The 24,333-nt window shown below is 44.3% G+C and overlaps 1 protein-coding gene across 4 annotated transcripts in view; it reads left to right on the top strand.

The window, feature by feature from the left end:
* The window catches only part of znf106a (zinc finger protein 106a), an 87,863-nt gene extending 64,676 nt beyond the window's left edge, over positions 1–23,187 (top strand). For all 4 annotated transcript variants that reach the window (XM_069918132.1, XM_069918133.1, XM_069918130.1 and 1 more), the window contains 10 exons: positions 2,191–2,336; positions 5,425–5,559; positions 6,170–6,286; positions 9,470–9,661; positions 10,206–10,268; positions 14,668–14,787; positions 20,288–20,359; positions 21,543–21,614; positions 21,827–21,970; positions 22,273–23,187. In XM_069918132.1, coding sequence (XP_069774233.1) covers positions 2,191–2,336; positions 5,425–5,559; positions 6,170–6,286; positions 9,470–9,661; positions 10,206–10,268; positions 14,668–14,787; positions 20,288–20,359; positions 21,543–21,614; positions 21,827–21,970; positions 22,273–22,329 — 1,118 coding nt within the window. In that variant the 3' untranslated portion in view covers positions 22,330–23,187. The remainder of the gene's footprint in view (positions 1–2,190; positions 2,337–5,424; positions 5,560–6,169; positions 6,287–9,469; positions 9,662–10,205; positions 10,269–14,667; positions 14,788–20,287; positions 20,360–21,542; positions 21,615–21,826; positions 21,971–22,272) is intronic.
* The last annotated feature ends 1,146 nt before the right edge of the window (positions 23,188–24,333 follow it).

The raw sequence follows: 24,333 nt of genomic DNA, 5'->3' as shown, positions 1-24,333 counted from the left end.
GAAAGGTTGAGCAGGCTGGGACTTTATTCCCTGGAGTGTGAAAGATTGAGGGTGATTTGATGGAGGTATTCAAAATTATAAGGGGGAACAGATAGAGTTAATATGTATAGGGTTTTTCCACTGAGAGTGGGGGAGATTCAAACAAGAGGATATGGATCCAGCAGAAGTGATAGAAGCGAGATTGATGTTAATATTCAAGAAAAGGTTGGATAGGTATATGGATGGGAGAGGCGTGGAGGGTTATGGGCTGAATACAGATCAGTGGGTCTAGGTGGGAGAAGATGTGGACAACGATAAGGTACACAGCGTGGAGAATATTCGTGTATCAGGGCATTGTGAGATGGTGATTAGTTCTTTTGTGGAGCATTAAGATGGACCTGATGGGATATAACAGGGTTATTAACGAGGCAAGTGAACAGTTTGCTGAAGTGATAACAAAGGTCTTTTCATCCTTGTGTAAAAGGTTGCACCTTTGGTTTAAAAAAAAGGGTAATGCAGGAAATTGCAGCTCAGTGAGCCTCACATCAATGGTTTAAAAAATAAACTACTGAGGGGGATACTTCATGCTAGGGTTTACAAGCATATGAAGGAGCATGGTGCTATTGGCGATAATCAGCATGAGGGGCAAGCCGTCTCGAGGTGTTAAAGTTGTTTCCTGTGGTAGGGGAGTCAAGGACAAGAGGGCACAACTTCAGGATTGAAGGGCGCCAAGTTAAAACAGAGATGTGGAGGAATTTCTTTAGCCAGAGAGTGGTGAACCTCTGGAATTTGTACCACGGGTGGCTGAGGAGGCCGGGCCTTTGGGAGTACTTCAGGCAGAGACTGATAGGTATATGAACAGTCAGGGTATTAAAAAGTTATGGGGAGAAGGCAGGGGAGTGGGGCTGAGTGGGAGAATGGATCAGTGGACTCAACAGGCCAAATGGCCTACTTCTGCTCCTATTTCTTGTAGTCTCATGGAGGCAACAAAAAAAATTGATGAGAGTAGAGTGGTGGATGTGGTGTAACTGGATTTGAATAAGGTGTTTAATATGGTATGCTCATCCAGAAGGTCATAGAAAATTGGCTGCATTGGATTCAGAATTGGCTTGACAACAGAAGGCAGAGTAGATGGAGTGTATTCTGCCTGCAGCACAGAAAATAGTGATGTTCTGGGACAGAAGTGGAGGGATGGGTCACTAAGTTTTCAAATGATACAAAGGTCGGAGATGTTTTGAGGGTGTGGAAGAGTATCGTCAGTTACAACAGGATATAAACAGGATGCAATGATGGGTGGAGAAGTGGCAAACACAGTTCAATCCGGAAAACTGTGAAGTGATATACCTTAGAAGATCGAAGTTGTAGGCAGAGAATGTAGTTAATGGCAAGATTTTTAACATTGCAAAGGAACAAAGAAATCATGGGGTGCAAGTTCATAGATCCATTGGTGTTGTCACACAAGTTGATAGGGTTATGGTGTGATGGACTTCATTTGTTGGAGGATTGAGTTAATGTAGTAGTTATGTAAAACTCTGTTCGGTTCTGGTCACCACATTATAGGTAGAATGTTGAAGCTTCAGATGGGGTGAGGAGATGATTTGCCAGGATGCTGCCTGGATTGAGGAAAGGCTAAATGAGCTAGGATTTTTCTCTTTAGAGACGGGGAATGAGAGGCCACCTTATAAAGGTGCATTTGGAGGAGGAGAGGCAGAGATAGTAGACAGTCAGCACCTTTTTCCTAGGATGGCAATGGTGAATACCATAGGACATGTTTAAAGTGAGTGGAGGATGGTGTAGGGGAGATGTCGAGGATAAGTGGGTTGCCTGCTTGGTGGTGATGGTCTGATTAAATAGATTCTTAGATGGATGTGAGAAAAATGGAGGGTTTATGGGTTTTGAGGGAGGAATTGTGCAGTGTTTTTTTTTTTGGTTGGCAGACTATCATGGGGTGAAGAAAATGTACTGTCCTGTACTTTTCTGTGTGCTCTCGAGCTATTAACACCCAGACTCGCGTCTTGGTTGGTACGTCTCGTGCCCTGTTCCCAAACTCAAAATGATCTGTTGGCTGGAAATAACTGGCACATATGGGAAAATTTCATTCCTCCTCCATGTTGAAACGTGACAAAATTGCCCTTGGAGTGGTTTAGAGAATGGGGACGGAGAGGATGTACAACTCAGATTGTGACCTGCTGCCATGCATCTCTCTGCTAGAAATGTCCTCTGATGATGGAGAAGAGGAAAATCCGACTGAGGGAGCATTTGAGGGTCACCAAGCGGCTGTGAATGCTATGCAGATATACGGTGGCCAGCTGTACACCTGTTCCGCTGATAAAACAGTGCACATCTACAATCTAACGGTGAGAGAGGTCCAAGCTTGTCAGTTTAACTGAGCTTTTCCTTTCTTGAGAGGATTTTGGTTGGTTTGTTGTGGGGATTTCTTTCAGTAGTTCCGTGGCAGCTATAGGTGATCAATGTGTGTGAGAGTTTGGAAACTCCTTGTACCCTTTCTGTTAATGGGTCTACCCAGTCCCTTCAGACCACCCTCCATCTCCAGTCTACCCTAGCAGTTTGTGGGCACTTAACCTGTGATATTCACTGTTTTTCCAGGGAACACCCCTTTAACCTTCTTGTGGTTCCGTCCTACTCTCTAGTTGTTAAAGATGCGTGTCTTCTCAAATCTTATTGAAACAATGTTGGAGAAACTCACCTGGTCAAACAGTGTACTTTATGTAGTAAAGATAGATACATACAGATACTCCCTGACTTACGATGATCAAAATCCATTTTGATTAAAGGTAAATCGGGGTCTATCTGTATCAACCTGCTTGCTTTTCCCCCTCTGAAGGAAATGCTTCTGATCGCTTCCCACCACCACCCCCCCCCCCCCCCCCACCAAATGTCATCTTGTAGCAATGTCGAGGAAACGTGCTTTGTCGGACCCAATGTCGTGTTTTTTTAAAAAAAGGTCATTTGGAACACATGCACAGATTGGCGTCGCTGGGAAGGTTGAGAGAGATTGAAGAGGGAGAGAGAGCATTCCAAATCACAACGTAGGTTACCCAGTGCCACGTCGGCCTCTCTCCTAGCGGGAGCGGGGACGCTGGCCCCCTGGCAGATTCAAAGCAGGTTACTTGCGATGCAAGTCCCGGAACCAAACCCCATCGTAAGTCAGGATCTACCTGTAATCAACGGTGCATACCTTGATGAAAGGCCCAACCCAAAACTTTGGTTTTGTATCTCTATTTTTGCTCTACAAAGTACATTGTTTGACCTGTTGAGTTTCTCCATCGTGTTTTTGCTTCTGCAATGGTGTCTGCAGATTTCCATGTTTTACTTCCTTCCGTTATTGTGTTATGTTTCTACTGCAGCACAAAAATGGGCCATTTAGTTCACTATCGCGGTCCCGTCCATACTAACCCCATTTGTCCTACAGTGGGCCCTCTCCTTGACTATGCAAGTCATAGCCAAGATCCTTAAATATTATGAATCAAATACCAGAATTCATGCACTTACGAAGAGCAAGGTGAGTGCCTCAAAGGCACTTACATCTTCTGTGATAAGGTGCTTTGAGAGTTTAGTTATGGAGTGAATCAGTAAAGTCCTGGACCCACTTCGATTCGCCTGTCCGCCATAACAGGTATAAGGTAAAAACATCATGAGATGGGAACAAAGCAGACCTAACACAGGTCAATAGCAGACATCATCTCATGGGTCCTCCGCTCTGCTTTAGATGCCCTGGTGTGTAAGGACCCCCACGTTAGGCTGCTGTTCATCAACTGCAGCTCAGCTTCTAACATCATTGTACCAGTAAAACCCATGATCAAAGAAACAAATCTCAGACTCTGTTCGTCCTTCTGCAACTGGATCCTTGACTTCTTCATCGGTGGGTGGACCCCAAATCAGTGTGGATCAGTAATACTGTATCACCTCCTCCTTGTTCACTAGGAACAGGAGCACCTAAAGCTGTGTGTTTAGTCCCCTGCTATACTCCCTGCACCCCCATGACTGTCAAGCCAAGTATGGATCGAATTCAATCTATAAATTCACTGATGACTCCACCATTGTTCGCCAAAAAACAGGAAAATCATGAGTTAAAATCAAATGTTGAAGAGCTCTGAGCTGTTATTTTTCTTTTAATTTAGAGTTGCAGCATGGTAACAGACACTACTGGCTCACAAGCCTGTGCCGCCCAAATACTCTCATGTGACCAAATAATCGACTAACTTTGTTTAGTTCTTTGGAACTTGGGAGGAAACTGGAGAACTTGGAATAAGCACAGTCAGACAAGTTCCTTATAGACAGCAGCGTAGTGGGGGAACACATGCTCGGCCCCCCCCCCCCAGCCCCGCCCTCTCCCCCCTGACCCGTGCTCGGCCCCCCCGCCCTGCACTCGGCCCCGCGCTCCCTGCTCTGCCTTGCCCCACACTGGCCCTCTGCCCCGCTACCCTCTTCCCCCCCCCCCACGCCATACCCTGCTTACCGCGCCCTTCCCCCACCCCATATTCCAGTTCCTTCTGGCTGAAAGAATCTTCTCTCTAAACATTGTACCCTTTACCCTAGCACTGAAACCTCATTAAACCATTCTGCTGTGGGGATAAGTTTGCTGATACCGATCCTATCCATGTCCTTCATAGTTTTGTAAACATCTGTCAGCATGTCCTCGATCTCCTCTGCTCCAGGAAAACAAACCTGGTCTCTGGTCAGGAACATCGTGGTGAGTCTCCTCTGCACCTTTTCCAGTGTTGTCATGTAACTTCAGAGAATATTTTGCAGTTGTGCCCACAATCTCCAATGTTCTCATCTCCAGTTTTCTTTGATATGGTTGACAGGTCACGGACATGGTGTTGAGGAATTTCACAAAGCATTGGGATGAAGTGGGTGAAGAAGGTCGTGAACCAGTCCTGGCTTTGAGTTGTTGAGGCTTTTGCATTGATTCTGAATGACTGATGCTCCACCAAAAAACTATCACTATGCGTTTTCAAACTGCCATGTAAAATGGTGTAAACCAGGCAATTTGCCCAGTTGGTGCCCCAGTTACGCGGCAGTTAGAAAGGGTCCGACCCAGTCAACCCCGTCGGAATCCATCTGGGTCCTGCACCTACCTCAGAGGTAGTCAGGGTACCCAGTAAACATACCTAGGCTGCATCCACAGACAAAATGAAAATGGCCGACCGGCTTATTCCAGTGACGTCGACGCTTGTGTGTGTACATCACTGGGCAGCCAGCATCAAACATCTGGCAATACTTACAGTGAGTATGTGACATGTCATTGCAGGGGCAACGATCCCCCTTAAATCGCTGGGTTGGCGATTTAATGGGTTGATCCCACTGCAATTTAAAAGATGCTTCCAGCACCTTTGTCCCAGGAGAGTGACCCAGGTACTGCAGTTTAAAGAGACTTGTGTTTCAGTTCTGATCCCAGGGCTTGTGTTTCCACATTTTCAGAATCGGCAGCGTGTCGGTACGTTTGAGGCTCACAGTACAAAGGTGAACTGCCTACTGATTGTACAACTGCAGAGAAAGCAAGCGCATCTGTACACGGGATCCAGCGACCATACCATCCGTTGTTACGATGTGAAGGTGGGTTGTAACAGTATCTTGTGAATTTATCAGCCATCTTAAAAGTGCCAATGGAGATTCCACTGGGGCCCAGGGTTTAGTTAACCTTCAGCTCTCCCTTCATTAATGTCTGAGCTAGGCAGGGGACTTGGCTCTATGTTTTGGGCTGCCCTCCTCCTGTTCTGAATTCCTCCTTCAACACCTGGATTGGATTATCGTCATTATTGGGGATTGTAAGGGCAGTCTGTTCACAACAGGGCTGATTGACAACTGGATGTGTGAGCTGTTTACCAGTCGTTGCGCCTGAAGCAACAGTGGCTCCTGGCCTCTGAACCTCGAGGCTGCATCTAGTTTCTGTTGAACAACATGGTCTGCACAGCCTATAATTAATGCTGACACCAGCACCACCCAGTGTCATATCTGAGAAAGAAGAGTGCCAAAGGGCACAGCTCAACTGTCTTCATTTTCCTTCCAGGCATAAATGGGAAGCAAGACATATTTTGGAGGGTGTGAGGCAGAATCCTTTCTTTACATCTCTTACTTGGCCTTTAATGGATGGCTTTGCATGCTGTAATTGTTGGATATTGCTGAGATTAGATCCCATTGTAAACTCTCCTTTCATTGTGCACAGACCAAAGTTTGTTTGGACCAATTCACCTTGTCAGACCGGGTCTTGAGTCTACATAGTCGATGGCGAATCTTGTATGTTGGGCTGGCAAATGGCTCAGTGTTTACCTTCGGTGTTAAGGTGAGTTCCTGTGTTCTCACTACAATGTACTTTTGGTAAAGCTCTAATCATCCAGCACTCCTGGGACTTCAGCAGCAGATTTTCCAGACCCTTGTATGTTATTTTTGTCAATGTCCCAACACTTTTCATTTACTGTTTTTCAATCAAAGAGTCATACAGCACAGAACAGGCCCAACTGGTCCAAACCAATTGAGAGCAATGATCCATAATCTCCCTAAGCCCCTACTATCTTAAAAGCTGTCCAAATGTCTTTGAATGTTGTAATTGTAGCCACTTCTTTACTTGCCTCTGGCAGCCCGTTCCAGGTACGGATCCCCTTCTGTGTGAAAAAATGGCCTCATGGGTTCCTCCTAAATATATCTCCTCTTACCTTAAATCTGTACTCTCTCGCTCTAGAAATGTCTACCCTGGGAAAAAGGCTGGGCACTTTCACTCCATACATGCCCCCTCATGATTCTGTAAACATAGATTTTGGCAGCCCAAAACATAGATTTCCCCTTAGCCTCCTTTTCTATAGAGAATAAAGGCCCAGCCTATTCAACCTCACTGTAACTCAAACCCTCCAGATGCGGCCACATCCTGGTGAATCTACTCTGTATTAATTGATATTTATGTAGTCCAGTGCTTCTCAACCTTTTTCTTTCCACTCATATACCACTTTAACTTCAGAGAATATTTTGCAGTTGTGCCCACAATCTCCAATGTTCTCATCTCCAGTTTTCTTTGATATGGTTGACAGGTCGCGGACATGGTGTTGAGGAATTTCACAAAGCATTGGGATGAAGTGGGTGAAGAAGGTCGTGAACCAGTCCTGGCTTTGAGTTGTTGAGGCTTTTGCATTGATTCTGAATGACTGATGCTCCACCAAAAAACTATCACTATGCGTTTTCAAACTGCCATGTAAAATGGTGTTAACCAGGCAATTTGCCTAGTTGGTGCCCCAGAAAGGAACATGAGAATGTTGCAAGTAGGATGTAGGAAAGCTCCAAGGTGTCTCACATGGCTTGGGTGCAGGTCAATGGGACTAGGCAAAATAAAATGGTTCGGCACAGATGAGAAGGGCCAAAGGGTCTGCTTCTGTCCTGCAGTGTTCTATGGTTCTAAGAACTGGGGAGACTAGAGTGAGGATAGAACTACTCTGGAATAAAGAGGGAAACATGTCTGAAGGTGGAGCTAGGGAAGATCCTGAGTGCATACTTTGCTACAGCGCTCACCAGAGAGGGGGACCTTGGTCAATGTGAAGTCAGTAAAGAACAGGCTAATCTGCTGCAGCATGTTGAGATTAAGAAAGACATCATGTTGGAGCTTCCGAGAAACATTCGGATTGATAATTCCCGGACTGGACAGAATATATCCCAGGTTGCTGTTGAAAGTGAGGGAAAATATTGCTGGGGTGTTGACATTGATCCTCCCCGGCCATAGGAGTGGTATCGAAGGATTAGCAAATGGCAAATTGGTTCCCTTGTTCATGAATGATTATGGGGAGAATCCTGGGAATTAGTCTTGTGTCAATGGAGGACAAATGATTAGAGGTAAGCATTTGTAAGCATTTGGAGAAGCATTGTGTTATTCGGGATAGTTTGCATGGCTTTGTGAGGGGTAGGTAATGCCTCATGAGCCTAACTGATTTTCCTGAGGAGGTGACAAAGGAAATTGATTAAATTGATGGTGGATGTGATGTATATGGACTTTAGTAATGTGTTGGTCAAGGTTCCACATAATAGGCTCATCCAGAAAGTTATGAGGCATGGAATCCTTGGAAATGTGGCTGCTTTGATTCAGAATTGGCTTGTCCGCAGAAGGAAGAGTGTGGTAGTTGATGTAACATATTTCTGCCTGGAGGTTGGTGACAAGTGGAATTCTGCAGGATCTGTTTTGGGAACCTTGCACTTTTATCATTCTTATAAGGTTAATGGTAGTGTGGGGCAACAGGGGGATTTTGGGGTCTGAGTCTTTGGATCCCTCAAAGTTGCTGGGCAGGTAAGTGTGGTTAAACAGGCAAAATAATGTTGCAGCTCAAACTCTGGTTATGGTGTCCAGTTGTGGTTGCCTCATTATACAAAGGATAGGGAGCACAGTCAAAAGAGGGGGGTTGCCTGGATTGGAGAACCTGTCTTGTGAAGAAAGGCTGAGTGAGCAAGGGCTTTTCCCTTTGGAGCAACAGAGAATGAGAGGTAACTTAATGGAGGTGTATCATATGAGTACATCAGACAGCTAAGTACCTTTTTCCCAGGACAGCAAATGGTCAAAATCAGAAGGGCGGCTAGGTTGGCACCAGACATTGGGACTGGGGTTCAAATCCCACACTGTCTGTAGGAGTTTGTACGTTCTCTCTGTGTGTGGTTTCATCCCACCGTTCAAACGTACTGGGGTGTAGGTTAATTGGGTGTAATTGGGCGGCACGGGCTCGTAGGCTCGTAGGCCGAAATGGCCTGCCACGGTATGTCTAAATTTGTCTCATCAATTTAGGTGAGTGGAGGAAAGTTATGGGAGACCTCAGAAACATGTTTTTTTTTACACAGAGCAGTGGGTGCCTGGAATGCATTCCCAGTTGTGGTAGTGGAGGCAGGTACAATAAGGACAATTCAAAAGAATTTCTGATGGACATATGGATGAAAGAAAAATAGAGGGTTATGGGCTGTGAGGGAGGGAAGGATGAGATTGATGTGGAGTATGTTTACATAGGTCAGTAAAACATTGTGGGCTACAGGGCTTGTGTGCTGTAATGTTCTGTGGTCTATGTTAAATTTAGAGATACAATATGGTAACAGGCCCTTCTGGCCCTCGAGCCAGTGCCTATTGAGGAATTGATCTATGTGATCAATTGGCCAACTAACCACTTACTGTTTTGGAATGTGGGAAGAAACCAGAGCACCCAGAGGAAACCCACGTTGTCACGGAGAACGTACAAACACCTTACAGACAACGGCGGATTTGAACCAGGGTCGCTGGCACTGCAATAGTGCTGAGCTAACTGCTATACTAAAATGCCCAGCCTCTTTTGTCTCCTTGTATGAGGTTCTCCAAGCTGCAAGTCCCTGCATGCTTGTATAAAGATTCTTCTAAACACATGGAACTCAGGCCCAAACTTTGAAGTCTCTTTCAATAGGATGATCCTTTGATGAGATAGGGAAGGAACATGATCAAGTGCTTGAGTTGTGTCTTTTGTTCCATTGTCCCCAGAACAACAAGCAGCTGGATGTGTTTGACTGTCATGGTCCTCGAGCAGTCAGTTGTCTGGCCACTGCACAGGAGGGAGCTCGCAGGCTGCTCCTGGTTGGCTCCTATGATTGCACCATTAGTGTCCGCGACGCCGGTAATGGCTTATTACTCCGAACCTTGGAAGGACACACCAAGACAGTCCTCTGCATGAAGGTAGAGCTGGAGGAGTGTGGGAGCGGACGGGTGTGGTGAGAGTGAGGGGCTCTGGGCAGGGGCATGAAATGGTGTGGAAAGGCAGGGAGGAAGCTGAAAGTAGGTGTGCCATGGGCAGACAAGGCATGGGCCAGGGACAGAGGCAGATCCATTCTGGGTCCAGGGCTCAAGAGTGGGGGGGTGGGGGGGTAGGTCCAGGTCCAGGGGCAGAGCCATCTCTGCTCTGGGTCCAGGGGGCAGGGACTGAAGCAGGCCTGCTCCAGGTTCAGCAATGGGTCCTGATCAGGGTTTTGGATAGAGGAAGGCAAGTCTGGGTCCAGGGTGAGGAGGTGGTCTGGTTCCTGGCTTGCTGGGGGTGGTGGGGGGGGGGGGGGGAGGAGACAGATCCAGGTCCCGGTGGGGTGGGAGGTACTGTCTTGCTGTGGGAGAGGCAGGGTGGGTTCTAGGTGAGGGAGGAGGTGGGACTGACTCCCTGGGGGTGGGGGGGAGGCCAGAATAACAGGTGGAGTCGTTAGGAGACAACTGACGTTTATTGTGTTTCCAGGTGATCAATGACTTGGTTTTCAGTGGATCTAGTGACCAATCTGTCCACGCTCATAACATCCATGTAAGTGCTGTTCTGTGTACAATGCCTCCCCTAACTAACTGCCAGATCTCCACCAGGTCAGTCATTCCTCAGCATCTGCCCTGGGAAACAAAGGCCTCCAGCAGGTGGCATTTGCAGTCACCGCTGCATCATCCCAGGGGAAAGTGAGACTCCAGTAATAGAGACGAGCAAACCTAATCCTTAATTGGCTCACCAACAGAAGACACAGGATGATGCAGGGCTGTTTTTGTGATTGGGAACCTCACATTGAATGTGGAGGTAGAAACAATATTAGTTTGTAGATGGCACCAAGACTGATCGAGTTGTTAAAAGTGTGGAGGGTAGTATTAGGCAGAGAAGTAACAGATGGTGTTTAATCCAGGTAAATCTAAAGTGAGGCATATTGTGAGTGCTTATGAGGCCTGGCATACACCATGAATGGTCGGGTCTAAGGGAATACTGAGGAACATAGGGATCTTGGTGTGCACGTCCATAAATCCTTGGAATGTGGCAATGCAGGTAGATAATTTGCTTAAGACAGCAAATGCTGGCCATTGCTAGACAAGGCATTGAATACAAGAGTAGGGAGGTTGTGCTCCAAAGCTTTGATCAGGCCAAAGCTGGAGCTCTGCATGTGGGTTTGGTAACCTCATCACAAGAAGGATGTGAGAGAGTGCAGGGGTGATTCTACAGAAAGTTGCCTGCATTGTAAAGGTTCCATCATTGTCATGTAATACAACATTTAGAATATAACATACATACAGGAAAGATTAAAACAAGAGGACATGAGTTAAGAATTAAGGGGCAGAGGTTTAGAGGTAACATGAGGGGGAACTTCTTTACTCAGAGAGTGGTAGCCGTGTGGAATGATCTTCCGGGAGAAATAGTGGCGGCGGAGTCAATTGTATTATTTAAGAAAAGGTTGGACAGGTATATGGATGAGAAGAAGATGGAGATGAGAAGAAGATGGAGGGTTATGGGCATTGTGCAGGGAGGTGGGACTAGAAAGGGGTGTTTGGTTCGGTGCGGACTAGAAGGGCCTAATGGCCTGTTTCCGTGCTGTAATTGTTATGTTATGTTATATGTTATGAAATTCTTTAACCTGTCTACCCTAAGGAAGACAGAGTCACCACTTTTGTCAAACACCCCTCGCAGAAATGAGGCCTCAGTGAGGAACAAACTCGTGTCCCCTGGTTACAGTATTTCCATTGTAGAACATAGTACATTACAGTATAGTACAGGGCCTTTGATATATGATGATCTGACTGATAGAGCCCTTCTCCACAATAATCAAACCCTTCCTCCATTTTTCATGCGTGCCCATCAAAGAGTCTTTTCACAGTCCCTATTGTTCCAGCCTCCTACACCACCCCTGTCAATGCATTCTAGGCACCCAGCACTCTCTGTTTTAAAAAAAAAACATCTGGCCTCCGACATCTCCCCTCAGCCTTCCTCCACTCACCTCAAGCAGATGTCCTCTGGTATTTGCTAATGTCACCACAGAAATAAGGTGGTGGCTGTCCACCCTCTTTATGATTTTCATAATCTTATATTCTTTTAAATACAATAAGAATCCTTTGTCATTCCAAAGAGAAAAGCCCTAACTCAGTCAACTTTACCTCATTAAGACATATTCTCAATTCTGGGTAACATCCTGGTAAATCTCTTCTGCACCCTCTTGAAAGCTTCCACATCCTATAATGAGGTGGCCAGATCTGAATACAATACCCCAAGTGTGTTCTCAACAGAATTTTATAGAGCTGCAACGTGACTCATGGCTCTTGAACTCAATCCCTCAACTACTGAAGGTTGGCACTCCACATGCCTTCTTAACCACCCTATCAACTTGCACGGCAACCTTGAAGGATTCATGGACCAGGATTCCAAGATCCCTCTGTTCCTCCACACTGTTAAGAATCCTGCCATTAAGCACATTCTCTGCCTTCAAGTTGGACCTTCCCCAGTGCATCACTTCATACCTATCTAGATTGTACTCCATCTGCCACTTCTCCACCCAACTCTGCATCGTGCCTGTATCATACTCTTACCATCTATCTATACCATCCACAACATCTCCCACCTACATCACCTCCAAACTTACCCACCCTTTCAGTTCTTTGTCCATCATTTAGTAAAATCACAAAGAGCAAGGGGTCCCAGAACCGTTCTCTGCAGAAAACCACTAGTCATGATCCTCCAGGCAAAATACGCTCGATATTTCACCACCCTCTGCCTTGTGCAGGCAAGCCATTTCAGAATCCATGCAGCCAAAATTTCGTGGATCCCATACCTAAAGACTTTCTGAATGTGACTACCACAGGGGACCTTGTCAAATACTTTACCAAAATCCACCACCTTACTGTTATGACAGAGTATATAGAAGTGTTTGGGATATAAATTAGGAAAGATTTGTTAGAGCAGGTCACACACAAACACTTTAAAATACAGAATTTTTGTAGGAGCTTTTGCAAGAGTGGGCAGACTCATAATGGACTGTCATTTGCAAAAGGGCAACAAATGTAACAACAGGCAGTAGCAGCTTTGTCTGGAAAAGAGAATTTACTGTCTGCAGGCAGAGAGGAGAAAGAAGCAGGCTTTGTTCTCAGAGAGGAGGGAGTGAGAGAGAGGAGACAGAGGAGAGACACAGACATCAGTTACAGAGGAACAAGCTGGGAAGCTTTGGAAGACAGCCTGGAATAGGAATAGGAGAAACAGAAAGGAACTCTGTGGTGACCTAAAACAAGAAAAACTCTCTCTGAAAACCAACAAGAACCCTTCTGAGTGGTAACTATTTACCTGTTAAGCACCAAAGCCTGGTGAACTTTATTAATGTTAACTTCTGTGCACAGTATAAGCATTGCCTGCAACCAATGAGATTGGAGTGTGAATCAGGGAACTTTGCTGAACTTAGACACACGTGCACTTAGCATTAGAAGGGGGTTAAGTAGGTTAAGTGACTCAATAGAGATAAGTTAATTTAATTCTATTTTCTTGTTCAAAGATAATTAAAAGCAACTTTTGTTTAAGTAATCCTTTGTCGTGGTGCATATCTATTGCTGCTTGGTTTTGGGGTCCTCTAGACTCGTAACACTATCATAAATTTGCCTTGTTGCCTTCTCAAAACTCCGTTAGGTTCATGAAGCATGACTTGTATCTCTCAGAGCCTTGTTGACGATCCCAGAGCAAACGATATTTCTCAAAATGCTCATAAATCATGTCTTTAAGAATCCTCTCTAATAGATTCAAAATTATTGTCATGTAATAAAATAGAAAATGTGATATTACCCAAAATATCCTTTAGCCTACCATTAGGCAAAGATTCACTATCGGCAAAAATTGCCCAGCATTCCTTCCGCCAGAGAAAGAGAAGCAAAAGACAGTACCCCAAAGGTCACAACTTCCAGAGCTTCACCTCCAGTGCCCCTGCAGCCTGTCAGCCTTCAGTCCAAACCATCAGCACTCTGAACTGCAGATGCACCCTTCTGACACGATACCTTGTACCCTTTCAGCCAGTCTCCAGCAGTCCGCAGCCTATTAGGAGTTATTTGACTGCAGTCACCAGCAACCCCCATCCTATGTGGGTACCTTGCCTTGAGTCACCACAGCTGTGTTCCTCAGCCTCAGAGACTCTCAATGGTCTGCTGCCGTGGTCTTTGTCCCGTGGGTCATCTCCTCTGCTTCTCCTTCTCAAACGGAGGGTGGTCTCCCCGGTTTCTGCTACCCTCTGCCAGTCCTCTGTTTCTCCGGTGCCTGCAACCCCTCGTGGCCACTGCTGATCATAGGCGCTGCCTTCTTGGGCCTGGGGTTACGGGGTTTTAACATAAACTACATGATAAAGGAGCCAATGGTGGTTTAAAGCCGGTACAGAACCAGTGGCAGTCGGACTGGGCAGTTGAACCTCATGGGGAGCGCTGAGACTTTGCTCTCCGTGGGTCTGCAGCAGCGGCAGCGTTGCCATTGCACCAGCTCTGACAGCACCGCAATAGATTGTTCACAAACCACTGACATGAGACTAGTTTTCAAACCACTGATGCAAGATGTACTGTTACCTTTCTCAAACAAGGGAACTATAACTGTTTGCTGATAGAGCAATGTCCTTAAGCCCACTGCTCCACAATCCCACCAATTATTCTTCTCCAGATCCAAACAATTCTCCATTCAAGGTGCTAATTGCATGTCCACCTACACATACTCTTTTGGATCAAAATTCTTCTCTGAAAGTTCCTACATTGTTGCCCAAAATGACTCCTCATAGCTGAGATATCTAATAAATGTAGCTTCCCTCTGTTCACCTTCTTCAAAGCATAAGCCTGTTTGTGGAATCAAGCTCCTTGAACAAGGGTACAAGGTATGTATATTCAGATTATTTTGTCTGCATCAAGATATGAACCAACAACATCTTGCCCTTCCTTTGTTGTAGACTGGAGAGTTGGTGCAGATTTATAAAGGTCACAGTCATGCAGTCACAGTGGTAAACATTCTGGGCAAGGTGATGGTGACAGCCTGCTTGGACAAGATGGTACGTGTCTACGAGCTACAGGTAAGGATGGTTGATGCCTGCGCTGGTGTATCTACGCAGCGTTACGTGTGATGGTTTGTTCAGAATGGCTTCCCCACCACCAGGCAGCTGGCTTAGAGGGACAGGCGGATCACAGTGCTACCACCTGGAGGCAAGGGGGAGGGAGGGAGCTGGAGCACTGACAGAAGGACTGCAATAGCCAGTGACACTCTACCCACCCTTAATAATGTCACAGAGGAACCCCCCCCCAACCATAAACCGCCATCACTGAGACTCTGCCCACCGCTAACAGCATCACTGACACCCCGCCCATGGTCCAAGGCAGGTGGGCGGGTGGTCCCGCCCGCAGTCAAGGTAGCCGGTTCTTGGTGCTGACATTTCAATAAACATTCCCATCTATTTTCTGAGAGTCCTTAAATGTTGTTCCTTGTTGCCCATGGTTGCTGAGTGTCATGGTTCTCTTGCCTCCACCTGATCACTTCATCTTATAGTGGGGCTTGTTCTGCTGGATGTAAAAATGATTGGATAATGGGAGTCACGTGATGCAATGGCTGAGATGGCTGCCTAGAACGATGCTCCACGCTGATGGTATATACTTTTAAAAATTCACTGTTAAGTCTATTTTATGACAGTTGCAGCTCTAAAATGTCACCGTTTGTGTAAGATGTCAAAATAACTTAAATTGACAGCTTCTGAAGATTACAGGCAACATTTCAGGTCATAGTGCTTTTGGACAGGAGCCCTTGGATCAAGATTTTGGAGGATCATCGTCTGAGGGAGTGGAGCAAGAGGAGACTCGTGATTTGGCTGGCATATATGTGGTTTGGAAAAAAAATCTCGGATGACCTTAGGCCTGGAAGAGATAATGCTATTCTATTAAGTCAGTGGAGTCAAAATTGTCGTCACTGATAGACAGGCTGGCAGAGGTTGAGAAGTGGGTTGATGATCTAGAAGTGGTGGATAAGGAACAAGAAGTTAATCTATTGGCTTCCAAAGTGGATATTGACCAGCTAACAAATAAATTGGAGGACTTTGGCACAACAATCTCCGATTCATCGGCATTCCAGTGGAAAAGGAGGAGCAGGATATCATTGCGTTCATGAAGTCTTGGAGCTTGTCGGCAATTGAGAAAGATGGAAATAGAACATGCTCACAGAACACTGGGGCTTAGATCCAGTACTGGAGATAGGCTTGGGCCTATCCTATAAAGATTTCAGGTCAACAGATCAAGGGTGGCAAGGCTCAAGGGCAAGTTTTCCTGGAACAATAATCATATTAAGATTTTCCCGGACCTCCAAGTAAAACGAGGAAAATTTAAAGAATGCAAGATGATGCCTTGTGAGCATGTGAGCTTTGCGCTTCTTTACCTAGCCAAGTAAGAATAGAGACTAAGGACAGCTTTTAAGTTTTTTGATTATCCATATAAAGCAAGAAATTTTATTGAGGAAATGAGGTAGTCTAACTACACTAGTTAATGTGAGCAAGATGTGAGTTGGGTGATATTTGTTTTTTTAAAAATCTTGCCAAATTGTATTCCACTGAAGCTACCTTATCTTCATTACGACTGACATGCTGTTAACTATGCTATATTGACTCTAAAATTGCACCGGTGTCGTTTCTGAGCAGTTAACTGGTCAGGGCATTTCATGGACCATAATCTTTGTGGAAGGGATGTTTGGCTGTGTTTTGTGGCCACTGTGGTGTGCGGGAGAGTATTAGGCGGGAGAGTATTTTCAACTGGGATTGATGAGTCAGGGTCAAAATATTGTGATATATTTGTTTGCTTTTCTTAATTATGCTTCACTGCATGGAATGTTAATGGACTAGGGAATCCTTTAAAAAGGAGAAAAATAATGAATAAGCTTAAGAGACAAATGGGATGTGGTATTTCTACGGGAAACACAATACCAGCAGAGGAATGAGTAAAGCTGTTGCGTGGTTTTACAAATCATGTTTTTTTTTACAGTGCAGGGTCAACTAAGAGCAGGGTGTTACAACACTTATAGATAGCTGCAGTTTATATGTAAGAAACAGTTCAAAGATGAAGCAGGGAGAATTCTTACTAACTTGGCAGAAATACATATGCACCTAATATACAAGATGCAGGCTTTTTTTGTGGATCTTGAAAGAAAACTAAACTCTACTGCAGCTTATGACATCATACTGAGGGGGAGATTTTAATTTAGTAATGGATGCAATCATTGATCGATTCAAGATATTATCTAGAACGTCAAAGCCCACTGTGATAGTACAACAGGCCCTTGGGCTTGTAGATGTTTGGTGCCTTCTGAATCCCAGTGGGAGGGTTACACTTTTTTTTCTGCAGTTCATAAAGATTGAATTTTGTACTTGTATCCAAGTCAGTTACTCAATCTGTGTCTCAGTGTGCAATTGGTAATATATCAGATCATGCTTGGGTTTGTCTAGATACAATACCTCAGTATAAGAGAATACAGTCACAAGATTCTATATTTGGGCAAGCTATGAGACAACAAATCAAAGAATATTTAGAGTTAAATATGCCCTGAAGGCAGTTCTGAAGGGATATATTATTCAACTTATATATAAAAAAAACCCAAAATAATCAGAAAATGACAAATTTAGAAAATAAAATCCAAGGAATTGAGACAAAATTGAAGCAGCAGGTGTCATTCAAAGACTTGAGAAAATTAACACAGTTGAAATATCAATACAATCTAATGTTATCCAGAAAGTAGAATTTTGGCTTTTTAGGGCAAGACAAAGGCAATTTGAATCGGGGGAGAAAGGTAGCGAGTTTCTGGCAAGGTGTTTAAAAAAAAACCCAGAATCAACGTCTGTCATCCCAGTTATTAGAATAGCAACTGATGATATTTTGACGATACCCAAGGATATTAATGATGCATTTCAAGAGTTTTGTAAGGACATATATATATATATTATATATCTACTTCCGACTCTAGTGAGGATGAAATTGATAGTTTTCTGAGACCATTAGGATTGCCCAAGTTGACGAAAGAGCAACAACAATATCTGGATTCTGCTATAACATTGGAAGATACATCAGATGGATTTACTGCGGAATTTTTTAAATGCTATGCGGAGGAGCTAGCCCCACTACTGTTTAATATGTATAATGAGTCTATAGAACGGGGTAATTTACCCCCTACTTTATCACAAGCATTAATTACATTGATTCCGAAAGAGGGTAAAGAGCCGTGTGAATGTAAGAATTATGGGCCAATTTCTCTAATTCCAATAGATGTGAAAATATTATCAAATATTCTTACAAACTGTTTAGATACAGTAATAACTTGCTTAATACATAGTGATCAGGTAGGATTTATCAGGGGCACTGCTCATCTGATAATATCAGGTGTTTTGTGAATATTATGTGGTTGGTGGCCAATAAACAATCTCCTATAGCAGCTATTTCACTTGATGCTGAAAAAGCATTTGATCAGGTGGAATGGAAATATTTGTTTAAGATTCTTCAGTTTTTTGGATGTGGACCCATCTTTTTAAAAATGTTAAATTTTTATATAACTCTGAGGCAACAGTTCAGACTAGTGGTTACATTTCACCTTATTTCTCTCGTAGGAGGGGTATTGGATGGGGTTCCCCACTTTCCCCAATGTTGTTCTGCCAGCTTTAGACCGCCTGGCAGTGTTGTTAGAGAGAATGAGAACTTTGTAGGGATATCTGTGGGAGGACAGGTTCATAAACTGATGATCTATGCGAATGATAGTTGATTATATATGTCGGACCCTGGTTGGTCAATGCTATGTCTTTTGAATATTATAAAGTCTTATTCTGGATTCTCAGGTTATAAGGTTATTTGGACAAAATCTGAAGCATTACCATTGATGGCATACTTCCCTGCATCTGCTTTCTACCCAGGCCAATTTCACTGGCCAAAGAAGGGTATACAATATTTAGGTATTAATTTTTTCCCCCAACTGGAGGATTTAGTAAAGGTAAATTTTGATCCATTATTGCAGAAAATTTCATGTGATGTAGATAGATGATCATAATTGTACTTGTCAATGTCGGGACAGATAAATGCCTTGGAATAGTATTTCAAAGGTTAAGATATTTTAATGAATTTGATAAACTAATTAAAGCTTTTATTAGGAATGGTAAATGCCTACGCTTGAATGTTGATAAACTTGGGTTTGCCAAAGTTAATGTACTATTATTATGCTTTTACTCTTGGGTATTTAGCACATCGGTCTCTCCCTCCAGAGAGAGCACCTCCTTGGTATCATATTAAGTGCTCTGCTCTTCCTCCTATTCCTCCATTACAATGTTTGTCTATCAAGTTACCTCCTGAGGCAAGATCTCACCCAATTATATTGCATATGCATTTGTTCTGCAATAAATTAGCCAGATTGTTAAAATTTAATTTATATTTAAATGAAGCCTTGAGCATTTGGATGAATTCAAAGTTATGTATTGACAAGTCACCTTTTTTTTGGAGGGAATGGCAAGGGAAAGGTATAATTAAATTGGGAGACTTTTATAATAGTGACAGTTTAAAATCTTTTAATCATCTAATCCATGGGTCTCTGGGTCACAATTTTGGGGATATCTTCGACTGCATCATGTGGAACACACATCTTTTGGTTCTTTACAGCAACCCCCGCAAGTTGCTATGATACTGCCTACTGTACTGGCTGCATATGGTAAAGGTCACAAAACCTCATTTTATGATTCAGCTTTAACACAAATCTCAGGAGATAAACTTCTGTTGGGTCTTAAAAGAGCATGGGGAAATTGACCAGAGCATGGTTTTGAGATGGAAGAATGGGACAAAATTTGTAAAAATATCAAAATAATGTCAAGAGACCTGAGAGAGCACCTTATTCAGTTTAAGATTCTGCTCCACTTTTATTGGACTCCAGCAATGTTATATAGATTAGGTTAAAAAATACCCCTGAATGCTGGTGCTGTGAGGCGGATAAAGTGGAATTAGTACATGGACTTGGGTCTTGTCCCAGAATTCAATAAACACTTTGTCTTGGGAGAAACACATGGGTTATTTGGAGAAATACTCTCAAAATTAGATTGTCAAGTGTAATGGTGGGAAGACAACTTGGAAGGAGGTTGGAAGAATCTAGGGGCAACCATTATTTCAGGAGTGGCCTCAGAAATGTCCAAAGTGGCCTTGTTTGAAAGCACGTCCTAAAGTTTGATAAATTGGACATCGAGACACAAAAATGGGGCAAATATCTAGGTTTCATGGGGGGGGGAATAGTGGGGGATGTTGTGGTGAAGTATATTAATGAGCAGCAATTTTTTCCTGATATTAGAGGTCCAAATAGACACATGTGGTTATTATATTGATATTTTTTGTTGCCATGTCTGTTTTTATTTTATGGATAAGTTTATGTTCTGTAATATATGATTTTTAATGCTGACTCAAGGGTTTGGGGAAATGTTTTTTTAAAGAATTCAATAAAATTAAATCATTAAAAAATGTGATTGGAAAATGGAGAAATCTGTGTTCAGCAGGATTTTGTTCTCTTTCTTTGTTGTCTAGTCACACGATCGCCTGCAGGTGTATGGTGGTCACAAGGACATGGTGATGTGTATGGTCATTCATAAGAGCATGGTGAGTGAGCATCGTACGTAGTCCCTTCAGCCTGACTGTGATGGACATCAGAAATCCACCTTCAGCACTTGGCCTGGAGCCTTCAGTGCTTTGGCAGCTCATCCAGCTGCATACCCCAACTCTAGCTTTCTCTGGGCCCACCATTCATTGTGTGTTCCTACAAAAATGCACTCTGATTGGGATTAAATTTCTGTCCATCTCTTCAATATCTTCAAAACGACCATCCTCGCTGCCCACTATGTCAATTTTCGTGTCATCTGCAAACTTCCTTCATTGACATTTAATTGCCTCTCTATGTGGTAACACTTAGGGTCAAGGACCATTTCCTGAGATCACCAATCAATGACCAACCATCAGTCTCTCTTGTTTTAGTTGCAATTCGCCAGCTCATGCTGGATCCCGTAGGCTCCAACTATTTTGAGTCCTATGAAATCCTACTGAAGTCCACGTAAATGGCATGAACCACCCACACTGTTTCCTCTGCAAAAGCTTCAATCCAATTACACAGGAGCTCTTTTCAAAATTTTTCAAAAATTTAGACAAACAGCAAGGTAACAGGCCATTTTGGCCTATGAATCTGTGCTGTCCAATTTACACCCAATTAACCTACACCCCTGGTACATTTTGAACAGTGGGAGGAACCCGGAGCTCCTGGGGAAAGCCCACACAAACACTGGGAGAATGTATAAGCTCCTTATAGACAGTGCGGGATTCAAACTCCGATCACTGGTGTAAAGGCATTGTGCTAACTGCTATGCCAGTCGTGCCACTCTATACTTGGCAGAGCAGGGAGTAATCAACATTGTTTTTGTGGAGATTTATCCAAAATTACTCAGGACACGGGGAGATTGTGCAAGTCCTTTCACCAGAAGTGTCTCAAACTAGACAAGTTGGATTATAGGGTCTGTTTCTGTACGATGAAATGCTGACAGAGGTTTGGGCTTCAGAGGGAATGTGAGGAGGAAGCTTCTCACCCCGGGAGTTGTTGGAATCTGGAACAAACCATATGAGAAGCTGGTGGACATTTCAGAAGGATCTAGATAAGCACTTTAATCACCGTGACTTGGAAACTGTGGACCAAGTACTGGAAGTGGAATTAGTTTAAAGATGTCTATTTGATGGTAAGGATGGGCATGCTGCACCGAACAGCCGTTTTTGAGACACCACTGTTCTTTGCTTGCAGATCTATACAGGCTGTTATGATGGGAGCATTCAAGCAGTGAGGCTGAACCTGATGCAGAACTATCGGTGTTGGGTAAGTGAGGATGGGGCAGGTAATTCACTTGTCCTGTATCTGTCTGCTCTCAGCAAGGGCCCATTTCGCTGCTGTTTTAGTCCCTTTGAGTCACTGAACAAACCAGCACCCAGACCATGTTTCAGAAATATCCTCATGGAGGGAGGTGGGAACTGGGTGTGTTGCACAGCTTCCTCGCCTACTGCTTTAACTCTGCCCTGCTTCTCCTGTAGTGGGCTGGCTGCACTCTGATCTTCGGAGTCTTGGCGCATCTGAAACATCATTTGGTGACCAACCATAACAGCAACAGCTCCCAGATCCAGAAGTGTCGCTGGCGCCACTGTGCTTTCTTCACTGTGAGAAATGGGTCCAAACAGGTGAGGAGGTGGTTGTAAATGGGGTCATAATGTGCATGGGGAGTTTGTCGGGTATCTTCACTAGTGAATGTTTGCTGGGTGATGGGCTGGGATCAGTGATCATGTGGACCAGATACAGGGATCGTAGCCAAGTTGGGAAAGCCCTGGGAATGGTATTGGAAGGACACTTGGTTATGAGTTTTTGATTTTGGCCCAGCTGCCTCTCAAGATGGGATTCCAGGCTAAAGTTGTGTGTAGAGATAGTGTCATCAGTCACTCCTTTATTTCTCCATGGTGAGCCTTTGTTTGTTGATCTTCCCCAGGATTTTCCCAAGCACCTCTGCCAACACGCTGAGGAGAATAGCCAACAGGACCCATGAGACGTTTGGGCTCCCAAATTGGGAAGCAGTTCAAATCTACACCATGCCTTTACGTGAACAGTTTCCACCATTCCGAGCTGACAGCAGATCCCAGTTCACGTGTTGACTGGGATCTGCTGCCCTTCAACACAGGATACATGGCAAGATGGCAAACTAACGATATGAAAGGAGTGAAGTGATCAGCAGTGTGTAACTGTGTCTGAGTGTCAGCCCTCATATTTTCCACTTTTTCCCATGTACCAGGCTGCTTTAATAATTTTACCTGCTGTTTATTTTGTGTGTTGGGTTGTCATGTTCTTTGTAACTCATCAAGATACAAACAAACTTGTGGTTTGTAAATCTGGGATGAAACACGTGAAGAGCTGAATGAGCACGCTGCAGGGCAACATTTGGCACTGCCCTATGGCTGAGTGCAAATGGATGGGTTTCCTTTTGGGTTCTCCGCACTGTGTGATGTTGACACTTTCACTTGAAGTGGAGGTCTTGGCTACAAATAAGGATTGAGGAGTCTCACTTCCTTGTGCCCCTGATTTGTTTTCAGAAATGATTGATTTGTTTTTCAAGATTTGAAGCCAAAGTTGATAAATGGATGTGGTGACGTAGAGTGATGAGAATCCTTGCCTGTTCTCTGTATTGTATGTGAGGTGTGTTGTGGACTGTGAGACAGCGTACGGTCACATTACAACACGCAGCTGCAGGGTGCTGAGTGAGCTGTGAGCTCACAATGGCCATGAGGTGGTGTATTTTATATGCAGTAAGGCTGCAAATTGTCAGAACATGATGGGAATAAGTATCTTTACAGTAAGTGATTTTGCAACAATTTGAAATTAAGAATTTAAATAAATTCAACAAGCTGAACTTCTTTTGTTTTGATGCTTAATGATTGTGTCCTTGCCTCATACCAACCAACTCATCTTTGTTTCAAAATTGCAAAGTTCAGAAAGCCCAGCAAAAGCTCTCTCTCCTTCACCCTCTTTCATGTATCCTTGAAAAGGAGCTCAGGCCTGAAACGACACCAATATATCTTTACCTCCTGTGGATGGTACGAGACTAGTTGAGTTTCTCCAGCATTCCTGTGTGCTTTTACTACAATCTCAGCACATGCTGTCTTTTGTGTTTCTCTGCTTTGTCTCATCCCACTTTCTCCTGGCCCCACATGGGGCCCAGCTATGCCTGCCTATTTGTTGGCTTTGTGGAGCTATCCATGGTACAAGCCGACACAGGCAAGGCCCTTCAACTATTCCTCCGCTACTACTTGCTGCTGCCTCATGTACCCTTGGTGAGCTAATCCACTTTGCTGCCAACTTCCACCCCAACCTTTATCCCCTATGGACGCTATGAGACCAGCTGAGTTCCTACAGCATTTCTGTTTTTACTCAAATTCATTTGGTCCATCTCAAGCAACATTCTCCCTTTTCCCTCAATCTCTCTTTCTCCATCTCATGAGACAAACTTGTCAGACATCTACAAACCCACCAACTCCCACAGCTACCTTGACTGTACCTCTTCCCACCCTTTCAACTGCAAGGATTCCATTCTCTTCTCTCAATTCCATTGCATTTGCTCTCAAGACTAGGTCTTCGGTGCCAGATCATCAGAAATGTCCTCCTTCTTCAAACAACGTGGCTTTCTCTCTACCTCCATTACCTGCACATCTGGCCTGGCCCTCTCCACCCCATGCACAACAAGGTCAGAATTCCTCATCCTCACTTACCACCCACCAGCCTCTGCATCTAACACATCATCCTCCGCCATTTCTGCCACCCAACATGTGATCGCACCACCATTCACATCTTCTCTGCCTTCCGCAGGGACTGCTCCCTCCATGACTCCCTTGTCCACTCCTCCCTTCTCACCCACCTTCCCCCTTAGCACCTACCCCTGCAATCACAGGATATGCTCCACTTGCACCACCTCCCTCACCATCATTTGGGGCCCCAATCAGACCAAATTAAGCAACACTTCACTTATGAATCTGCAGGGGTAATTTAACCATTTACAGCA

This window comes from Narcine bancroftii, chromosome 2 (genome assembly GCF_036971445.1).
Source record: "Narcine bancroftii isolate sNarBan1 chromosome 2, sNarBan1.hap1, whole genome shotgun sequence".
NCBI classification, from domain to species: domain Eukaryota; kingdom Metazoa; phylum Chordata; class Chondrichthyes; order Torpediniformes; family Narcinidae; genus Narcine; species Narcine bancroftii.
Note: the sequence above shows the minus strand (reverse complement) of the source record. Positions and strands in the feature narration are given on the sequence as shown.